Source organism: Gastrolobium bilobum, unplaced genomic scaffold, assembly GCF_033153095.1.
Source record: "Gastrolobium bilobum isolate Gb01-03AN ecotype WA unplaced genomic scaffold, APGP_CSIRO_Gbil_v1 utg2897, whole genome shotgun sequence".
Taxonomy (NCBI): domain Eukaryota; kingdom Viridiplantae; phylum Streptophyta; class Magnoliopsida; order Fabales; family Fabaceae; genus Gastrolobium; species Gastrolobium bilobum.
Window position 1 is genome coordinate 29894 of NW_026895454.1, and position 17257 is coordinate 47150.

The following is a 17257-nucleotide window of genomic DNA, read 5'->3' on the forward strand; positions in this document are numbered from 1 at the left end:
CTTTAAGGCTCGTTTGATAGATAAGATATGATAAGAGCAAATAGGATAAGAGGACATGATAAGGGGAAGGATATGATATGGGCATAATAAACTCATATCTATCCCATGTTTGATGTACACTGGATAGATAGTTTGATATCTTATCATGTGTTTGAAGCCAGCCAAATAACGTCAGGATATGATAAGTAGGCAAAAATACCTTTTACAATATACTTTTATATACTTTGTTTTTTAAAAAAATTCTCTTAAATTATTTATATGTTAACTTCTATTTTTAATTATTCAAAAAAAATTAACTTCTCTTAATGAGTTGGTCAAGTATGCCAACTTCAGGAGAGCTATGCCCAACCCAGAGTTCCTTGCAGCCAAATTCCTTAGGGGATTGAATGAACAGATAAAGGAGAAGATAGCTGGGACTGGAGATCGAGACATGGCCTCTCTAATTAATCAGTGCCGAAGAATTGAGGAGATGATTCAGAGACGCAGTAGAGGCAAATCTTCTCAGCCAGTTAAGATTGAAGAAAAGAAAGCTGGAAACTCGAGTGGATATTGGAAGAAGGGTAAAGGCAAGAACTTAAGTGTGAAACCACAAAATAATAAATTCAAGAAAAATTTTAATCAAAAAGGATTCGTAGCAAAGCCGACCAACCCTCCCAAGTGTACTAATTGTGGGAAGGATCACTGGGGGGCATGTCACAATAGTCACCTCATTTGTTATAGGTGCGGTAAATCAGGTCATTATGCTAGAGATTGTTATCAAGCGGGCGGTCAGACCCAAATAGTTCAAGTCGTTACCACAGCACCAACCACGGGAAGAGTTTATACAGTTGATGCAAAAGAAGTTGAGAAGGCCCCGAATATGATTAGAGGTACCATTTTTATTGATACTTTTGACTTTAGGGTCTTGTTTGATTCAGGAGTCACACACTCCTTCATTTCTGGTCAGGTTGCTTTTGCACTTAACTTGCCTATGTTTGAATTCTCTCCTCCAATGGAGGTCACAACTGCCACGAGGGAGAAATGTCGTATTGATGTGTATTGTAAAAATGTGAAATTCATGTATGAGGGGCGTGAATACACTATCGATTTGTATTGTCTACCAATGCTAAGCCTTGAGATTATTTTGGGAATGGATTGGCTAGCTAAGTATGGTGTAATGCTTGACTGTTGTAGCAAGCGAGTCATTGTACCTCGAGACGAGGCTAATTCCACTACCTCTACCTTTACCTCTGTTTTGCAAGTAAGCAAGGCCTTGAGGGAGGGATCTCAAGGTTACATTTTTATGGGTGTTGTGGAAGAGAAGAAAAAGACGGACCTGTCTAAGATTCTGGTGGTCAGTGAATTTATTGATGTATTTCCTGAGGAAGTCACCCAGCTACCACCTGAAAGAGAGATCGAATTCTCCATTGATTTGATTCCAGGCGTAGGACCTATATCCATGGCTCCATTAGAGTTAAAAGAGCTAAAAACGCAACTTGAAGACTTGTTGTCTAAGCAATTCATTAGGCCAAGTGTTTCACCTTGGGGAACACCAGCTATATTCGTCAAGAAGAAAGATGGACCATGAGACTTTGTGTTGATTATAGACAGTTGAATAAAGTGACAATCAAGAATAAATACCCTTTGCCGCGAATTGATGATTTACTAGATCAGTTGAGGGGAGCTTGTGTGTTCTCTAAGATAGATTTACGATCCGGATATCATCAAATTCGGATCAAGCCAGAAAATATACCCAAGACTGCATTCAGGTCGAGATATGGGCATTATGAGTACCAAGTGATCCCATTTGGTCTCACTAATGCTCCAACAGTATTCATAGATTACATGAATAGGGTCTTTAAGCAGTATTTGAATCAGTTCGTTGTAGTGTTTATTGATGACATATTAATTTACTCTCGAAGGGAAGAAGAACATGGAGATCATCTAAGGATTGTGTTGAATATACTTAGAGAGAAAAAATTGTATGCTAAACCATCTAAGTGTGAGTTTTGGCTGTCTGAAGTGAAGTTCCTTGGCCATGTCATTTCTGCGGACGGTGTTGCGGTCGACCCGAGTAAGATTGAGGCAGTGATGACATAGGAGCGACCCAAGGATGTTTCTGAAATTCGCAGTTTCCTTGGATTGGCAGGGTATTACCGGAGGTTCATTCAGGGGTTCTCTCAGATGGTGTTACCCTTGACTCGCCTTACCAGGAAGGACACATCATTTGTTTGGACTCATGAATGTGAAGAATGCTTTCAGGAGTTGAAGGAAAAGTTGACAACCGCACATGTGTTGACTCTTCCTGATCCTAAGGGAGTTTCGAGGTGTATTGTGATGCCTCCAAGCAAGGGCTTGGATGTGTACTTATGCAGGATAAGAGAGTGGTTGCTTATGCATCAAGACAGTTGAAGCCACACGAAGGGAATTATCCTACCCATGATTTGGAGTTAGCAGCCGTTGTTTTTGCCTTAAAAATATGGAGACATTATTTGTATGGTGCAAAATTTGAGGTGTTTAGCGATCATAAGAGTCTCAAGTATTTGTTTGATCAAAAGGAGATAAATATGAGGCAAAGGCGATGGATGGAGTTCATTAAAGATTATGACTTTGAACTAAAATACCATCCTGGAAAAGCCAATGTAGTTGTCGATGCTTTGAGTAGAAAGTTTGTGAGCTTTGCTAGTATGATGATGGAAGACTGTAAACTGATAGAAGAATTCCGAGACATGCATCTGAACATGATTGCAGGTGATGAGAGCATTCAAATAACAGAAACAAAAATTCAAAATGAGCTGATTGAGAAGATTCAAGAAGCCTAGAGACATGATGATGGTATAGAGAAAATAATAGGGCAGAAAGATGTTTCTTGGGGGGATCATGACTTAGTACTATTTCAGGGTAGAGTAGTAGTCCCCAAGGGTCAACTAGTAGAAGAAGTTATAGCTGAAGCACACAAAGGGCGATTTAGTATTCACCCCGGGCCACCAAAATGTATCAAGATTTAAAGAAAAATTTATCTGGATTCCAAATTGAACCAATGTGATTGTACCTGCGCTTAATATCATAATGCGATGTTAACAAACCGGTTCTAGAACGGGGTGTTACACAGCCCACCTCCATCAAATCCACAACAGGCAAATGAGCTGTTGAGTAATGAAACAATGAATGCAGCAACCAGTGGCACACAAAGCAGATTATTGGCCTTCATGAGCTCACCTGGTTTTAGGCCACCAAGGTCTGCCTCAAGAAAATGACCTGCTGCTGTATATGACCTGGGAGTAGTGCATGAGCCAACTGAGAAGGGTTTATTATTATGTGACTTACTTTTTTTGAAAATTCTGGCCATTATGTATTTGGAGGCCTTATTATGTCAATGTTTTCTTTGTAAATTTTGGCCATATTGTATTAGAGGCCTTTCTTTTAATTCCTGACAGTTGGCTTTATTTTGTAATGCACTATTGTACATCCATGTCTTCAAATATAATGATACTCAAATCATGTTCAAGCTATTATGTTTCACAGGGTTGATGAATGTTTAAGTTTACCATTTTTGATGTTTTTTAACTAATATACGTAGTTGTAGTTCTTGTACATCCATGTCTTCTGGTTTTTCTATGGTTAGGGACCAATAAGGGCCCCGTGCTTTTTGTCAAGGACTAAAAACGTCCTTGTGCATTTTGAGAGGGACCAAAATGGCCCTCGTGGTTTTGACAGGGACCAAAACATCATCGTCTCGTCTTCCACGGTGTCTCACATCTAAGCCGCGTCAGCAAACTAACGTGCCAACTGTGCACCGTTAGTTGGGCCGTTAGGTGGAAGTTAACAGAAGGATGAACATGACATCTTTTTTATTATTTCAAGGATCAATTTGTCCTTTTTTTATTGCGAGGGACTGAAAAAGACTTTGTGAATATTTCGAGGGTCTAAAAAGGATATTTAGTCTAAATATAATTACAACTACTATCATTATAGCCTTATCCAGTACACCGCATACCTATATTGGAATAAAAAGAAAATTCCCTTGTTTCGGACATTGGAAGAAAAATCTTATATCGTATAAGAATAAAAAGTTTTGTATCAAATTTTATCATTGATTTAGTTAATGACTTAAATATTTAATAAATTAAAACTATTAAATATAAATAGAATCAACTAAGAAAATTAAAAATGTAACTTTAACCAATGTGAAATCATCCTGACTCTATTAACATATTAAAATTGTCATTTTCTTTCACTTATTTTGTCAATCAAACTCAGCTCTTTTTGAGTTCACATCTTAATTACTTTCATAAGCTTCGATTGTTTGACCGTCTTTCTCCCTAATTGTATAATATAAACTCATCCATCTCCTTTGAATAATTTAGTAATGGGTTCGCTTTATTTATAGTTAATGTAGATAATAGGTTAGATTATATATTCAATTTTTATTTGTATAAAAAAAATAAAAATTATCAAGCTTAATTCGGGTTAGGTAAAAAACTACGTCCACCAAACCCTAACTGGCTGAGCCGGTTACCAGTCTCTCCCCATTGTTCGACCCCCACAGTCCCACTGCTAGATAGTAGATACATCAAAATCAAATTGTTGCAGCGAACCTAACACTAAAAGATCATACAATCCTTCATCTCTCTCTCTCTCTCTCTCTCTCTCTCTCTCTCTCTCTTCACTCTGTTTTTGGGGTTAGATCTTTTGTACTGAAAACTTTTGAGCTTTGTTTGAGTTTTGAGAGATTGATATTTATCGGGAGTGGAGTAGTATTCAGAATCGATCATAAAAGGCGATGTTTTTGTTTGATTGGTTTTATGGGATTCTAGCATCGCTTGGGTTGTGGCAAAAGGAGGCCAAGATCTTATTCTTAGGTCTCGATAATGCCGGAAAGACTACCTTGCTTCATATGCTCAAAGATGAGGTTTCTCATCCACTTTACCCTTTTTTCTTTTTCTTTTTTTCGTTTCGTCACTGTCATTCTCCTTTTCTGATTATTTGTGTGTTCATTCGTCAGAAACGGCCGTTAAACCGTTCTGTATATCTCCCTGCCCTCGCAGTGTGAATTGCTTTGTGCTTGGAATAATTATAAATGCTGTATTAATTGCTTGGGATAATATTTATTCGGAATTAAAATGCTTTTTGTACAATTTAAATATGAGATGGAGTGTTTCAAAAATGGTTACATGGCTAACTGGATATATTCCTGTATATTGACATGATTTGGTCTATCTTTTCTTTGACATCAAACGTCTTTTTAAGTTTTTTTTGGATTTTGTTTATTTTTTTTCAACAATTATTGTGGTTTTGGCAAGCTTGACACATTGACAGCAATTGGCTATATTCCTGTATATTACCATGGTTTATTGTGGTTATATTATGGTCCTGATTTTTGGTGTGATGTTTTTATTATGGGAATTGGTTTGGCAGAGATTAGTCCAGCATCAGCCAACACAGTATCCAACATCGGAGGAGTTGAGTATTGGGAAGATCAAGTTTAAAGCTTTTGATCTCGGGGGTCACCAGATTGCTCGAAGAGTCTGGAAAGATTACTATGCCAAGGTCTCTCTCTCTCTCTCTCTCTCTCTCCAAAGACACACACACACACACAAACTCACACTTTTGTGCGCATATTTGCAAGTGCATCCCAAGAGGGAGTCTAATGCAAGTCAATTATGCACTTTATGAAAACACATGATTGGATGCCACTTAGCTATGATAGATATATTAGGAATTAAGGATTAAGTCTTGCTTTCCAATATAATATAGTTTTTGTGTACATGCTAATATGCGGTGATCATGTTGCAATTGCAGATATTAAGCTGCACAACAGGTTCGACTCAAAATGTGTGAACTTGTAGTTTTCGCTGTTAGCTATTACAAAGTTTTCTCCCTATTCTCATTGCAGGAATTGCACTATAATGATCAAGTTGTTAATTAAAATTACTCTCCAGTTGCGGAATATTCTAATATATTGTAGAACTGTTATCTATTAAGCTGTGTATGGCTAGAGCTAAGTTAAAGGATTGCTGCCTTCATAATCCCAGCTAAACGGTTATTGTTTATCTGATTCATGGGAGGCAGAAATTTTACATGGTAATTCGCTGATAGTGCCTTTTCTCTTTAGAAGGTTGCTAATAGTATGTTATCAGACATAGCTGCTTCAGAAGCAATATTTCCTATAGAATCTCATTGGGCATATTATACACTTAAATCAAGGGTTACTCGGATACTCATGCTTTAATAATCTTTGGCATGAGAAGCCGGCATCATTTTGGGAACTCATGCTTTAATAATGCTACCTTTTTCTTTTTTTTCCCCTCTTTAGAAGGGCTACTAACAGTATCTCATTAAAAATATTGATTCTCCTAACAAATCTAGCATTCTCAGAAGTTGGTTTCTTTTTTTTCTTTTTTCTTTTTTGGTAATTAAGTTGGTTCTTAGTTGTTTCTTGCATTATTGTTCTCAAGCATTAAATGTTTATGATTTGGTACATGCAAGTATGTACATGCAAGTATGTACACTCAAGTAGTTCTCTTGCTTGAGATTTATTTTTTACTCTCTCTCTTGTTACTTTAAGATGATCTAGAGTAAGCTTCATCTTTCTTTGATGCAGGTAGATGCAGTGGTCTACTTGGTTGATGCTTATGACAAGGAAAGATTTGCTGAGTCAAAAAAAGAGCTAGATGCTCTCCTCTCTGATGATTCTCTGGCTACTGTCCCTTTCCTTATTCTTGGGAACAAGATCGACATTCCATATGCTGCCTCAGAAGAAGAGTTGCGTTACCATTTGGGCCTGATCAATTTCACAACAGGCAAGGGTAAGGTAAATTTGTCAGATTCTAATGTCCGTCCTATGGAGGTATTCATGTGCAGTATTGTGAAGAAAATGGGTTACGGAGATGGTTTCAAATGGCTCTCTCAATACATTAAATAGTTCATTAGTATTTAGTAAAATATAGCTTGGTATCTCATTAGAAGTTTATTCCTGTAGTTATGAATTGTAGGTGTTCTTAGTTCAAATAGCTGTGAGAGAAATTGCAGTATATTTCAGATATATTTTTTGCGATAATGACTGAGACACCGCTCCCTCTTTCATTAATCCATCGTATCATTTGCTCCGAAGAAAAAGAGAGGGCTATGATCTATACAGGAGAACACTTTTTCAACATCTGTACAACAAAAAAAGCACAAATGTTCTTGCAGATAGTTGTTTGAGATTGTGAGACAAATCATAAAATCTATCACACGAAACAATGTTTCGCCGCAATTTTTTAAACATTAGCTTCTCTATAATTATACTTCAAAAGTAATTTTAATTTATCATTCAAATAAAATTAACTTTTGAAATACTATTTGTAAAAATAAGTTGACATTAATTTTTTTTTAATTTTATCTATATCAATTGTTTTTAAGGTAATTATTTTAATATTTAAATCTAATGGATTCTTAATAGGTGTTTAGTAATCAATTAATTATAGAAATTGACATTTTTTTTTCAATTTTTGAATATGAAAGTTACAAAAAGTGTTTTTGTTTTCAAATATGTTAATCTAAACACATTGTTATCTGTATCGTAGTCTGATAAACCAGAATTGCTGTGGCAAAAATCGCAACCTCTGTTTATATCAATAGACAACCTCTGTTTTTCCTTTATCATCAGTGACCTACATTAATTTTTGTGAGTTTATAAGGGGAATATACATGTGCGTATCATTTTTTTGAAAATTTTAATGGAGAAACAGAGCTAGAAGCAAAAGGTGATAGTGGGACTGAGGATCTAATACGTCAATGCAAAACTACTAACCACAAGCTGAAAACTGTCTAATTTCCGTCAAGACGTGGATTCTTATCCTATCACACGCACACAGCTTTCAGCTATATATTTTCAGTTAAGACAATACAGAACAACTAACCATATAGCTGAAAACTGTGTATTTTCGGTCACGACATGGATTCTTCAGTTAAGTCAAGGCAAAACAACTAACCACATTTGAAAACTGCTTATCTTCAGTCAATACATGAATTCTCTTAATATGTAAAAGCATGATATGCAAATAAAGAAAAGTTTGATACGATTTAATTATAAGATAACATTGTGATTTTTTTTAAAAATTTGATTTAATAAAAAGACTTGAAACCCTTTAGTATATAAAGATAATAATTTTGAAACTGAAATTCTTAAAAGTAGAAAGTAAATATACGTAGGCCTTATTGATGATTTTGAGGAAAATTTCTTCAATGCAACGAATTCGATCCTCCTTTTTCCTAAAAAAGGATTTTTTTTTTTTATTTTTACTCAAGTTTTTCTTTATATCCCAAAATTTTACCTCTTTTGGTATGAATGTACCTATATCCGCTGAAGGTTTTCTCGATTTTGAGCAGCTTCTTATGTATTTTAAATCAGTGCAAAATCCAAATTGAGCTTTTATTTTCTTGAATAATTAGACACGTTTTATGCATGTACCATCATATGCATGTACAATTTTCATCACCAAAAACAATTTTTTTAGCCCATAAAAATCGCGGCTAGTAAGGGCCCCAGAAAAATAAGAACATGCCCATCAATTTACAATTATATTTTTTTTTTTTTGGTAAACAATTTACAATTATCTTTAACATGTTCTCATTTTACTTTTTTAAGATAATAAAATAAAAAAGCAATATTTCAACATTTTCTCTCTTTAAATTTATTTTTTTCAATAAAACAAGATATAAGGATGGTGTATAAATATTGATGCGTAGGTAACAAAGCCTAACAAAATAGGAAGTAGATGAATTGTTTACTTTTGAATTATCTAATATTAAATTCCAAGTCTTTGTTTTTCACAGTCAGATTATTTGGCCTGTATCCATCTTCTTGTGATTTCAATGAAATGACACATCATCTTAAATTCTTAAGCATTCATCAAAATTCTTGGATTTGCTCGTCTTAAATTCTTAAGCATTCATGAAAGTTGTTAGATTTATTTGGGTCAGAGGTTCAAATTTGGTCCCAAGCAAGCAAATTTTTGAAAAAAAATTTAGGAGCCATAGAACGTGTCTCTCCTTAAAGGAGAATTAGTTTCATCCTTCTTCCGGTAACAAAGTTTAATGCATAAGGGTAGCTTTCAGAAATAAGGTGATGAATGGGGATACCCGTTATACCAAAAAAAAAAATTCTTAAGCATTCATTGCAAACGTTTATCATTTCTATAGGTTACAAAAATAACACGGATTATGTTAAATTTTGGCTGTTAATCAAGAGAAATGTGGCTTAATACTTCAACAAATGGGGATGTAGCTCAGATGGTAGAGCGCTCGCTTAGCATGCGAGAGGTACGGGGATCGATACCCCGCATCTCCAATTCATTTATTCTTTTTTCTTTTTTCTTTTTTCTTTTTATTGAAGTGATTATTTCTCTACATTCTTTTAATTCATTGATTTTATTTTTTGTATCAGTCGATTTGTCTGCATCCGTTACCTATATAAACTGGTGCTATTCGTTCACCAATCTCTGATTCACTTTCTTCTTTCCTATTACTATCCAGTTACAACTTGATCATAAAGACAAACAACTGAGGAATTAATACCGACCTCATCCCATTCATATTAAGTGCTTTCTAGTAATCTTATTCAATCTTACGTACATGTTCATAAATCAAGAATTTAATATTTATTTAAAGTATATCTACGCATAATTTCATTTTATAATATTTAAAAAAGACACGGACGATGGAAATTGGAATGTTTCCTATTTACTATGTATGGTAGAGTAGAGATTTCTAATGAAAATACCAGGGGTAAGAATCTTATGTCATTGAGCATGTGTTCACACTGCCACGTGTCTACTCTTCTATGCTTTTCCTGAACAGTCTAAAATCTCGTCCTGCCTATAGTGTGTAGACTGTCCTAGATGTTTCTCATTGTTTCTTGTTCTCGTAAAATATCAAGAACAATCTAGAAAACTAGACTCTGATCGAGCCTCTGCTATATATAACCTTAACGTTTAGTTTTTTACCTCCAACAAACAAAGAAGATATACGAAACAATACATTATCTGACTTAATTTTCTGCAGAATGGCTTCTACATTTAGAAATATGATGTCTTTTCTGTTTGTGGTTGTAGCATTGTCCCTTACCGTTAGCACAACCAATGCCTTAATGCCGTACACGAGAACCCTTTGGGACATGATGCTCCAATCTGATGATCCCTTCAGAATTCTGGAGCAAACCCCACTCAACATCCCCAAAGGCCTTGAAACTCTGGCTTTGGCGCGTGCTGACTGGAAGGAAACCTCGTCTGCACATGTTATAGCTCTGGATGTTCCGGGGTTGAAGAAAGATGATATAAAGATCGAGGTGGAAGATAACAGGGTGTTGAGGATCAGTGGGGAGAGAAAGGCAGAGGAGGAGGTTGATGGTGAGAAATGGCACAGAGCTGAGAGGACTAATGGCAAATTCTGGAGGCAATTCAGAATGCCAGGCAATGCAGACTTGGATCATATTAAGGCACATCTTGAAGATGGGGTGTTAAGAATCATGATGCCCAAGATTGCTGAGGACAAGAAAAGACAGCCTAAAGTTATTAACATTGCTCAACAAGAATCTAATGCCGAGGATATCAAAGCTACCAAGGCTGCAGTGTGATCTGAATCAATAATATTCAGCTGTTTCGTTTCAACTTTTTTTTTTTTGTTCCCCCCTTCACGTGGAGTGAATAAATTACATGTTGATCTTGGATATAAGAGTGAATGAAGTTGCTTCTATTGTATCTAATTACAAGTTAGTTTCGTATGTGGTGTCTAATACAATAAACTCTTTTTAAAGTACTAAGATGGCTCCTGCAAATCATTGTCCACTTTTGTTCTCTTAACGTTGCATTATATTAGAAGTGTTAACGATGCCCAGCATCTCCAAACCTTTCTTTTTGAGTGTTCATTTCTTTCTAGTTTTTCCTGAAACCAATGACAGAATCTTCTTATAGGAATGCCTAGCCGACGAATATATAATGGCAAATCTATTATCTATCCTGTTGTATGTATGACTTAATTGAGGTTCTCAAGTCGCATACTCAACTAGTTAGATAAGAAGCTCGAGTTGGTGACTAAATATTGATTAATATATTGCTTAACTTATTGTGTCAGTGAATTTGTCCGCATCCGTTACCGATATAAACTGGTGCTATTTGTTAACCAACCTCTGATTCATTTTCTTCTTTCCCATTATTAGACCTTTGTGAGGTGGCCTACTGTATTCAGCTCATATTACCACTTTGCTTACCAAACTGCTAGTAATCAATACCAACGTCATCACATTCATATTAAGATCAGGCATTTGCTTTCCCCTAATGCACTCAATTCTGTTTCCACAAGTCTATACACATGACATTTGCACTCATGCTAAAGGGAAATTTATTCATCGTTGGTTTAATTTCCATTGCAACATTCTGCTGCTACTCAGGTAATTTTGGCTTCAACCAAGTTATCTTTCTAATAATTTACTCTGTGCACTAGGGATTCTGATATTTACAATTGTGATGGAACATGTGTATGCGTGAATAATAATGAACAGAGGCTGCAGAAGGGAAGCTGCAGGGGCAGAGCATGGAAGAGGCCTTATCGTGCTTTGACAATAAGCTCGTAAGTAGTAATAAATATTTGATGGCATTTGCTGGAAGCATGTGGCTTTATGTTAACATCTTTTTGGCTGTTTTTAAATCTTTCACAGATTTATGTTGGGTGTGAAGAAGCATATAGATTAGATCCATCTGGGAATATCAACATACCTCCGGAGGCAACTGATATTTTCTGTAGTGGACCGTGCCTAACCGAAACACAGCTAATGCTTAATTGCATTGATAACATACTCTCCAATTTCATATTCTACAACAAAGCCACTGTACAACAGATGAGATATGCACTGAACGCTGGCTGCAGCTACTCCAGACAAAGAGGTCAGGATGCTAGTTATTTTCCACAGAGATGTATAATATCAGATTTAACTTCCTTTCCATTTTTCCTTCCTTTTTAAAAAAAAATATTTCTGTTTGAACAAAATGTAAGCTACGTGCAGGGAATTTCAATTTGGGAGACTACATTGGAGAGATAAACAATGCTGGCAAGTTACCAATTTTGATTAGATCCTATCACTTCATCCTAGCAGCAGCAGCGGTTTATGTAATGTGAGATGATGTTCTAGCAGTAAGAAACAGATATACTCATTTGACTTATTTACAAGTTTCAAAAGGATAAAGCTTCCTTGTAAGGTGCATGGTATTGTATTGTCAATCTGAGGAAAAACTTCCATTTCAAATGAAATACTACAGTTAGTTAGTGCATTTCTGTATGGATCAACAAAATATCAAACGCAATTACATAAGGGTACTAAAAAATCCTATATTACTCTTTCGGTGTCAGATACTTTAAACTAGTTGGACTCTGCTTTATCTTAAAAGAATTTAAATCGTCCACCAAAAAATATAAATAAAAAGAAGAAACACTTGCCAAAAATATAAGCTACTTTTCTGTGCGCTCTTGAACCAATCCCTACATCCAATTTTGAGTTCGACTTATCCAGACCATTGGTTCCTTTCTAGTTGAAAGCCATGAAATGTTAGAAATGTCCGGAATTGGTTTGATTGGTATTTCTTTTGTAATATACTATAAATTAGATTGGTGGCATCCTCCAATCTTCAGGACGCAATACTTTGTTTATGTCACATTTTGGGTCGACCAAAAGACGAAGCTATTCCTTGCGACTATCCTGTTGCACTCTGCCCTGGAACTTTCTTGATGCCGCCTCCTCGCATCAATACTCTAACTTTTTCAACTTCATCCCATTTCCCTTCTTCTGCATAAATGTTTGACAACAACACATAATTTCCAGAATTTCCTGGTTCAAGATTAATGAGCTCTTTTGTTGCAGTTTCTGCAATTTCCCTGTCACCATAAGTACGACAAGCACTAAGCAGTGCACCCCATAAGGCAGCAGTTGGCTTCATGGGCATGCTTCTAATCAAGTCATGAGCTTCCCTCACATGCCCACAACGCCCAAGTAGGTCAACAACACAGCCATAATGCTCCAGTTTTGGACAAAGCTGAAACTTTACAGTCATAGAAGCAAACAGTTCACGCCCTCTATCCACCAAACCTGCATGAGCACAACATGCCAAAACTCCTACAAAAGTGGAGTCAGAAGGGGTCATGCCTTCTCGTACCATCTCCTCAAACAAGTCAACCCCAACTTCACCCTTTCCATTATACGCCAAACCCGATATCATTGCGTTCCAAGAAACAACATTTTTTCGAGGCATCTCATTGAAAATGCTCCAAGCAACTTGCAGATTACCACATTTACAATAGAAATCCACAAGCGAATTTCCCACGGCAATGGCGTCTCTCAGGAACCCCTCGGCATTTGCGTAAGAGTGGATCCACTCCCCAACATCCAAAGCTCCCAGGCGAGCACAGACAGGCAGCACCGTGACCAATGAGGCCTCATCTGGTTCAAAACCCTGCTCCAACATTTCACGAAAAATATCAAGAGCTTTCTCATCCTTCTTACTCTGCGCTAGGCAAGAAATCATGAGATTCCAAGAAACCACGCTCCGTTCCTTCATCTGTCTGAAAAGCTTCAAACCCTTGTCCAAATTACCCAACTTGCAAAACCCACGAATCATCAAGTTCCAAACAATCACATCTCTCTCACGCATTTCGTCGAACGCCTTGTTAGCATCCTCCATTCTCTCGCAACACACATACAACTCCACAATCCCAACACGAACGGAACCGTGGCGTGCGAACCCAAGTCTAATAATATGGGCATGAACACACTGGCCGAGTTTGTAGTGAGAGAGATTGGAAATGGACTTGAGCAAAGGGGCGAAAGTGTACTCATCGGGGAAAATGCCGCGGTTCTTCATGAGGGAGAAGAGGTGAAAGGATTGGTCGAAGGGTGAGCATAAAGAATAGCCTTTGATCATGGAATTGAAGAGGAGAATGTTGGGGTTTTGGGTTTGGGTGAAGATGCGAGTGGCGTATGGCATTCTGTGCAGAGCGCCACAAACGGAAACAAAGTGAGCGAGGATTTGGTTGGATTGGTGAAGGCCATGTCGGAGGAAGTGGGCATGGATTTGGGTGAGTTGAGTTCGTGTGTTGCCACCGTGAAGGAGACGTAGAATTTTGCGCTCAATCTCTCTGCTCATTGGGATTTGATGATTTCAAGTTGAACAACATAACACCTCTTTCTCATATCTCAACTCAGCTTCACTTTTTAGTTTTAGACACAAATGAACTCCATCAATGCCGTGACTACTCGTACACAATAAAGACGTTTGGACATGTTAATATAGTTGAAAAGGCTTGGAGGAGAATTGAGAACTGTAGGTACAATTAAGGTTCATCACTTTATTTCATCAAGATAGGGTGTTTGGTCTAGTGGTATGATTCTCGCTTCGGGTGCGAGAGGTCGCGAGTTCGATTCTCGCAACACCCCGTTAAGGTTATTAATTTTAATGTGAATTGGTTAAAAGAAAGCCAAAAAATAATAATTAATTTAATTGCTGTTGACGGGTTTCAAAGGCTTCAGCTAAATCCGATCCTCTTTTCGTTATCTTTGTGATTGATTATGTTAGTGCCTTGGAATCAGGTGGTGACATTGTGTTTCTTTCAAGTAATCTTTTTTTGGTAAATGTAATTATCATGTTTGTTAGAAGGAATAAATTACGATTACCGGATATCCAAGAATTACCGGTAATTTGATTTATAAAGAAAAGTCACTATTCAGATTACCAAAAATAATATAGTAATTCAGAATATCAAGTAAAGGGAAAGCATAACAATAAATTTTGAGACAAAAATATCCCAATACACATAAAAATCTAGACCCAATCTATCAATTACAAAAGTAAAAATAGTTTGGGGTTATTTTTGTAAAATAACCTCATATTCCAAGTCATATTTCGTTCTAAACCAAATATGGAATCAGTAATTTTTACCCAATATTCCCGGTAATATTTTGGCAAACCAAACACCTCTTTCGTAAGATTCCAAATAAACTCAATTTCTACTGTATTCCCATTAATCATGATTTCCGGTCACCAAAAAATTTCTCTTGTACCAAACACACCCTTAACTATACTTCATGGGAAAAATCCTTATCTTTTTAAAAGATATAATTTTGTGTCATTTTAAATTTTAATCATTGATTTTCATAAATTAACTATTAGAATTTATTGATTTTTATTACGAATTACTAATTAATTAATAAATTTGACCCAATAAAGCTTAATCATTGATTGACGGGAAGTTATATCCTTTAAAAGGATAATTATTTTTTCTGCAGTCGATATAATTAAGTTATCTAATTATAATTTATTACAGGGTTATAATAATTTTTTCATTTTTTTTTAATTTTTAACCCAAAATAATATCATTTTTGGTGTGAAGTAGATAGTTTATCTACATTTACTGCAGTCAATATATATATATATATATATATAATGTTTCTCATGTTATAAAAGATAATTTATCTCATATACACACATAAAAGTGTGTGGGGGTCATGTTAAGAGGAGAAAAAATATGGGTCCCACACATTGTTATGTATATAAGAGATAAAATTATCTCATACAACATAAGAAATATTAATCCCTATATATATATATATATGAAAAAGATGTTTCTATCACGGGAAATAATATTTATCTCATGTAATTCTAAAACAACATCGTTTTGGGGTTTAGGTTTAAACATAAAGGATATTTTGGAAATTTTATACTTTTCTTTATATCATTAATTTTACTAAAATACCGTTTATTTTAATTTTTAACCCAAAACTAGGTCATTTTGGGGTTGTATGATATAATTTTATATCTTGTGACAGAAGAAAAGTTAATTCTTATATATATAGGGGCAGAATCGTTTGATATCACTATCAAATTTAAAGTTCCACAGCTTATCAGAGAGTCGTCAGATCAAAAAAATCAACAACTTTAACTTATAAGCATATGTCACCGTTAATCTTTTTTTATCTAACAGCTCTTAGATGAGATGTCACACTTTTAGTTTGACCTATGGTATTTTTTTATCTCATATATCGCTGTTGTTTGTAAAAATTAAAAAATCACATGGACATGTCTGATAAAAAAAAAATATCCTTTCACAAAGCAACATGTACGATAAAAAAAGCCATGTAACAAAATACAGGGAATTGGTAAACTATTCCCTTGTATTTATGGTTTTCAATTCATGCACACATTGTTCTCCCCAGTTTACCTTAGTATTTTTATTTTTACTTGTAATAGTTTACCTTAGTATTTGATGGCAACTGAACTGAAATTGCCTTTTCAATGTCAGGCGTGGACACTGAAAAAACTTGCATCCGGGTATGGAATATGTAAGAACCCGCACCGTTAATTAAGGAATTTAATTAATAAATTATGAGAAAATAGGAAATGATTCCATAATTGACCCTAATAATTATTATGAGGCTTTAATAATTATAGTAATTGAGTAATAATGCTGAAAGTCGCTTTTCAGAAGAAAAGTGAAGATACCGGTTCTGCTAGTCGGTATAAATGCGTACCGAAAAAGTATCCCGAAAAATTAATGTAAGTGCATGATAATTACTAGAATACTATGTAGGACTTGTAAAACGAGTTTCAAGTCCAAATAATGAGAAATGGTGCTAGAAACCGGTACTGGCTTGGAAAAGCGCGTACTGGAAAGGTGCTCAGAAAATTATAAGAAAAATATGATAATTCTTTGAAAAATGTGTAGTTTCAGAATCCAAAGTTTGGGATTAAAATGCTAAGCGTAGCAATTAAAGTTAATACTGTGTGTTTAATTGTTAAGTGTCTATATATAGGCTTGTTAGCACAAAACCCTAGGCCATAACTCATTCTCTACGTGAGTCTTCAGGCTGGCTAACTGCTGAGTACTGTTCCATTGTGTTCCTCTTCCATTTCTTGAGCTTTGAGGCAACTTCCTTCACAAATCCTTCTCCTAAACACTTGGTGTGGGGTGAGAGTAGCTTTGAGGCTGTGTTGTTGACCCTGTTCTGTGTTGGGGTTGCTGTTTGTGAGTGTTGGAGGGGCTGTCCTCTTGAGTTGAGGTGGTGAGAGTCTTGTTCTTGGCTTGTGAAGCTCCAAGAAGCTTCCTTTGTGTGGAAATGGCCAAGCTTTGGTAGCATTTTCGAGTACCTTTCAAGTGAAACTTGGAGAGGCAGAGTGTGGAGCTTTACTTCTGAGTTTTGAGCCTTGGTATGTTGTACCAACCTTTAACTTGAGTTTTATGGCTTAAAAACGGT

At 35.8% G+C, this 17257-nt stretch overlaps 5 protein-coding genes and 3 non-coding genes across 8 annotated transcripts; 7 read left to right on the plus strand and 1 right to left on the minus strand.

Annotated features, from left to right (window-relative positions):
- Positions 1–340: 340 nt before the first annotated feature.
- On the plus strand, positions 341–1567 carry LOC133312436 (uncharacterized). Its single transcript, XM_061513628.1, has one exon. It carries the CDS (start codon positions 341–343, stop codon positions 1565–1567), a length of 1227 nt encoding a protein of 408 aa, XP_061369612.1.
- A 2957-nt stretch (positions 1568–4524) lies between these two features.
- LOC133312428 (GTP-binding protein SAR1A-like) lies at positions 4525–7096 on the plus strand. Its single transcript, XM_061513618.1, has 3 exons — positions 4525–4891; positions 5398–5529; positions 6584–7096. The coding sequence occupies exons 1-3, from the start codon at positions 4763–4765 to the stop codon at positions 6902–6904; spliced, it is 582 nt and encodes a 193-aa protein (XP_061369602.1). The 5' UTR covers positions 4525–4762; the 3' UTR covers positions 6905–7096.
- Positions 6008–6125, plus strand: LOC133312633 (small nucleolar RNA snoR83). The gene has a single exon (XR_009751717.1). It is a non-coding gene; the product is annotated as a small nucleolar RNA snoR83 (small nucleolar RNA).
- A 2144-nt stretch (positions 7097–9240) lies between the features above and the next one.
- Positions 9241–9313, plus strand: TRNAA-AGC (transfer RNA alanine (anticodon AGC)). Its single transcript has one exon. It is a non-coding gene; the product is annotated as a tRNA-Ala (tRNA).
- Positions 9314–9951: 638 nt separating this feature from the next.
- LOC133312528 (22.7 kDa class IV heat shock protein-like) lies at positions 9952–10874 on the plus strand. Its single transcript, XM_061513742.1, has one exon. It carries the CDS (start codon positions 10028–10030, stop codon positions 10595–10597), a length of 570 nt encoding a protein of 189 aa, XP_061369726.1. The 5' UTR covers positions 9952–10027; the 3' UTR covers positions 10598–10874.
- Positions 10875–11005: 131 nt separating this feature from the next.
- Positions 11006–12238, plus strand: LOC133312534 (uncharacterized). The gene is made up of 4 exons (XM_061513755.1): positions 11006–11410; positions 11522–11589; positions 11678–11903; positions 12023–12238. Exons 1-4 carry the CDS (start codon positions 11332–11334, stop codon positions 12133–12135), a joined length of 486 nt encoding a protein of 161 aa, XP_061369739.1. The 5' UTR covers positions 11006–11331; the 3' UTR covers positions 12136–12238.
- Positions 12239–12468: 230 nt separating this feature from the next.
- Positions 12469–14203, minus strand: LOC133312598 (pentatricopeptide repeat-containing protein At1g09190). Its single transcript, XM_061513822.1, has one exon. It carries the CDS (start codon positions 14151–14153, stop codon positions 12708–12710), a length of 1446 nt encoding a protein of 481 aa, XP_061369806.1. The 5' UTR covers positions 14154–14203; the 3' UTR covers positions 12469–12707.
- A 168-nt stretch (positions 14204–14371) lies between these two features.
- Positions 14372–14443, plus strand: TRNAP-CGG (transfer RNA proline (anticodon CGG)). Its single transcript has one exon. It is a non-coding gene; the product is annotated as a tRNA-Pro (tRNA).
- The last annotated feature ends 2814 nt before the right edge of the window (positions 14444–17257 follow it).

Bases quoted from the DNA above. Each gene is read 5' to 3' on its own strand.
- LOC133312436 (XM_061513628.1), top strand. From the start codon at position 341: ATGCCCAACCCAGAGTTCCTTGCAGCCAAATTCCTTAGGGGATTGAAT.
- LOC133312428 (XM_061513618.1), top strand. From the start codon at position 4,763: ATGTTTTTGTTTGATTGGTTTTATGGGATTCTAGCATCGCTTGGGTTG. The intron at 4,892-5,397 runs GTTTCTCATCCA...TTGGTTTGGCAG, and splicing joins TTCATATGCTCAAAGATGAG to AGATTAGTCCAGCATCAGCC. The intron at 5,530-6,583 runs GTCTCTCTCTCT...TCTTTGATGCAG, and splicing joins GGAAAGATTACTATGCCAAG to GTAGATGCAGTGGTCTACTT.
- LOC133312528 (XM_061513742.1), top strand. From the start codon at position 10,028: ATGGCTTCTACATTTAGAAATATGATGTCTTTTCTGTTTGTGGTTGTA.
- LOC133312534 (XM_061513755.1), top strand. From the start codon at position 11,332: ATGACATTTGCACTCATGCTAAAGGGAAATTTATTCATCGTTGGTTTA. The intron at 11,411-11,521 runs GTAATTTTGGCT...AATAATGAACAG, and splicing joins AACATTCTGCTGCTACTCAG to AGGCTGCAGAAGGGAAGCTG. The intron at 11,904-12,022 runs GTCAGGATGCTA...AGCTACGTGCAG, and splicing joins CAGCTACTCCAGACAAAGAG to GGAATTTCAATTTGGGAGAC.
- LOC133312598 (XM_061513822.1), bottom strand. From the start codon at position 14,153: ATGAGCAGAGAGATTGAGCGCAAAATTCTACGTCTCCTTCACGGTGGC.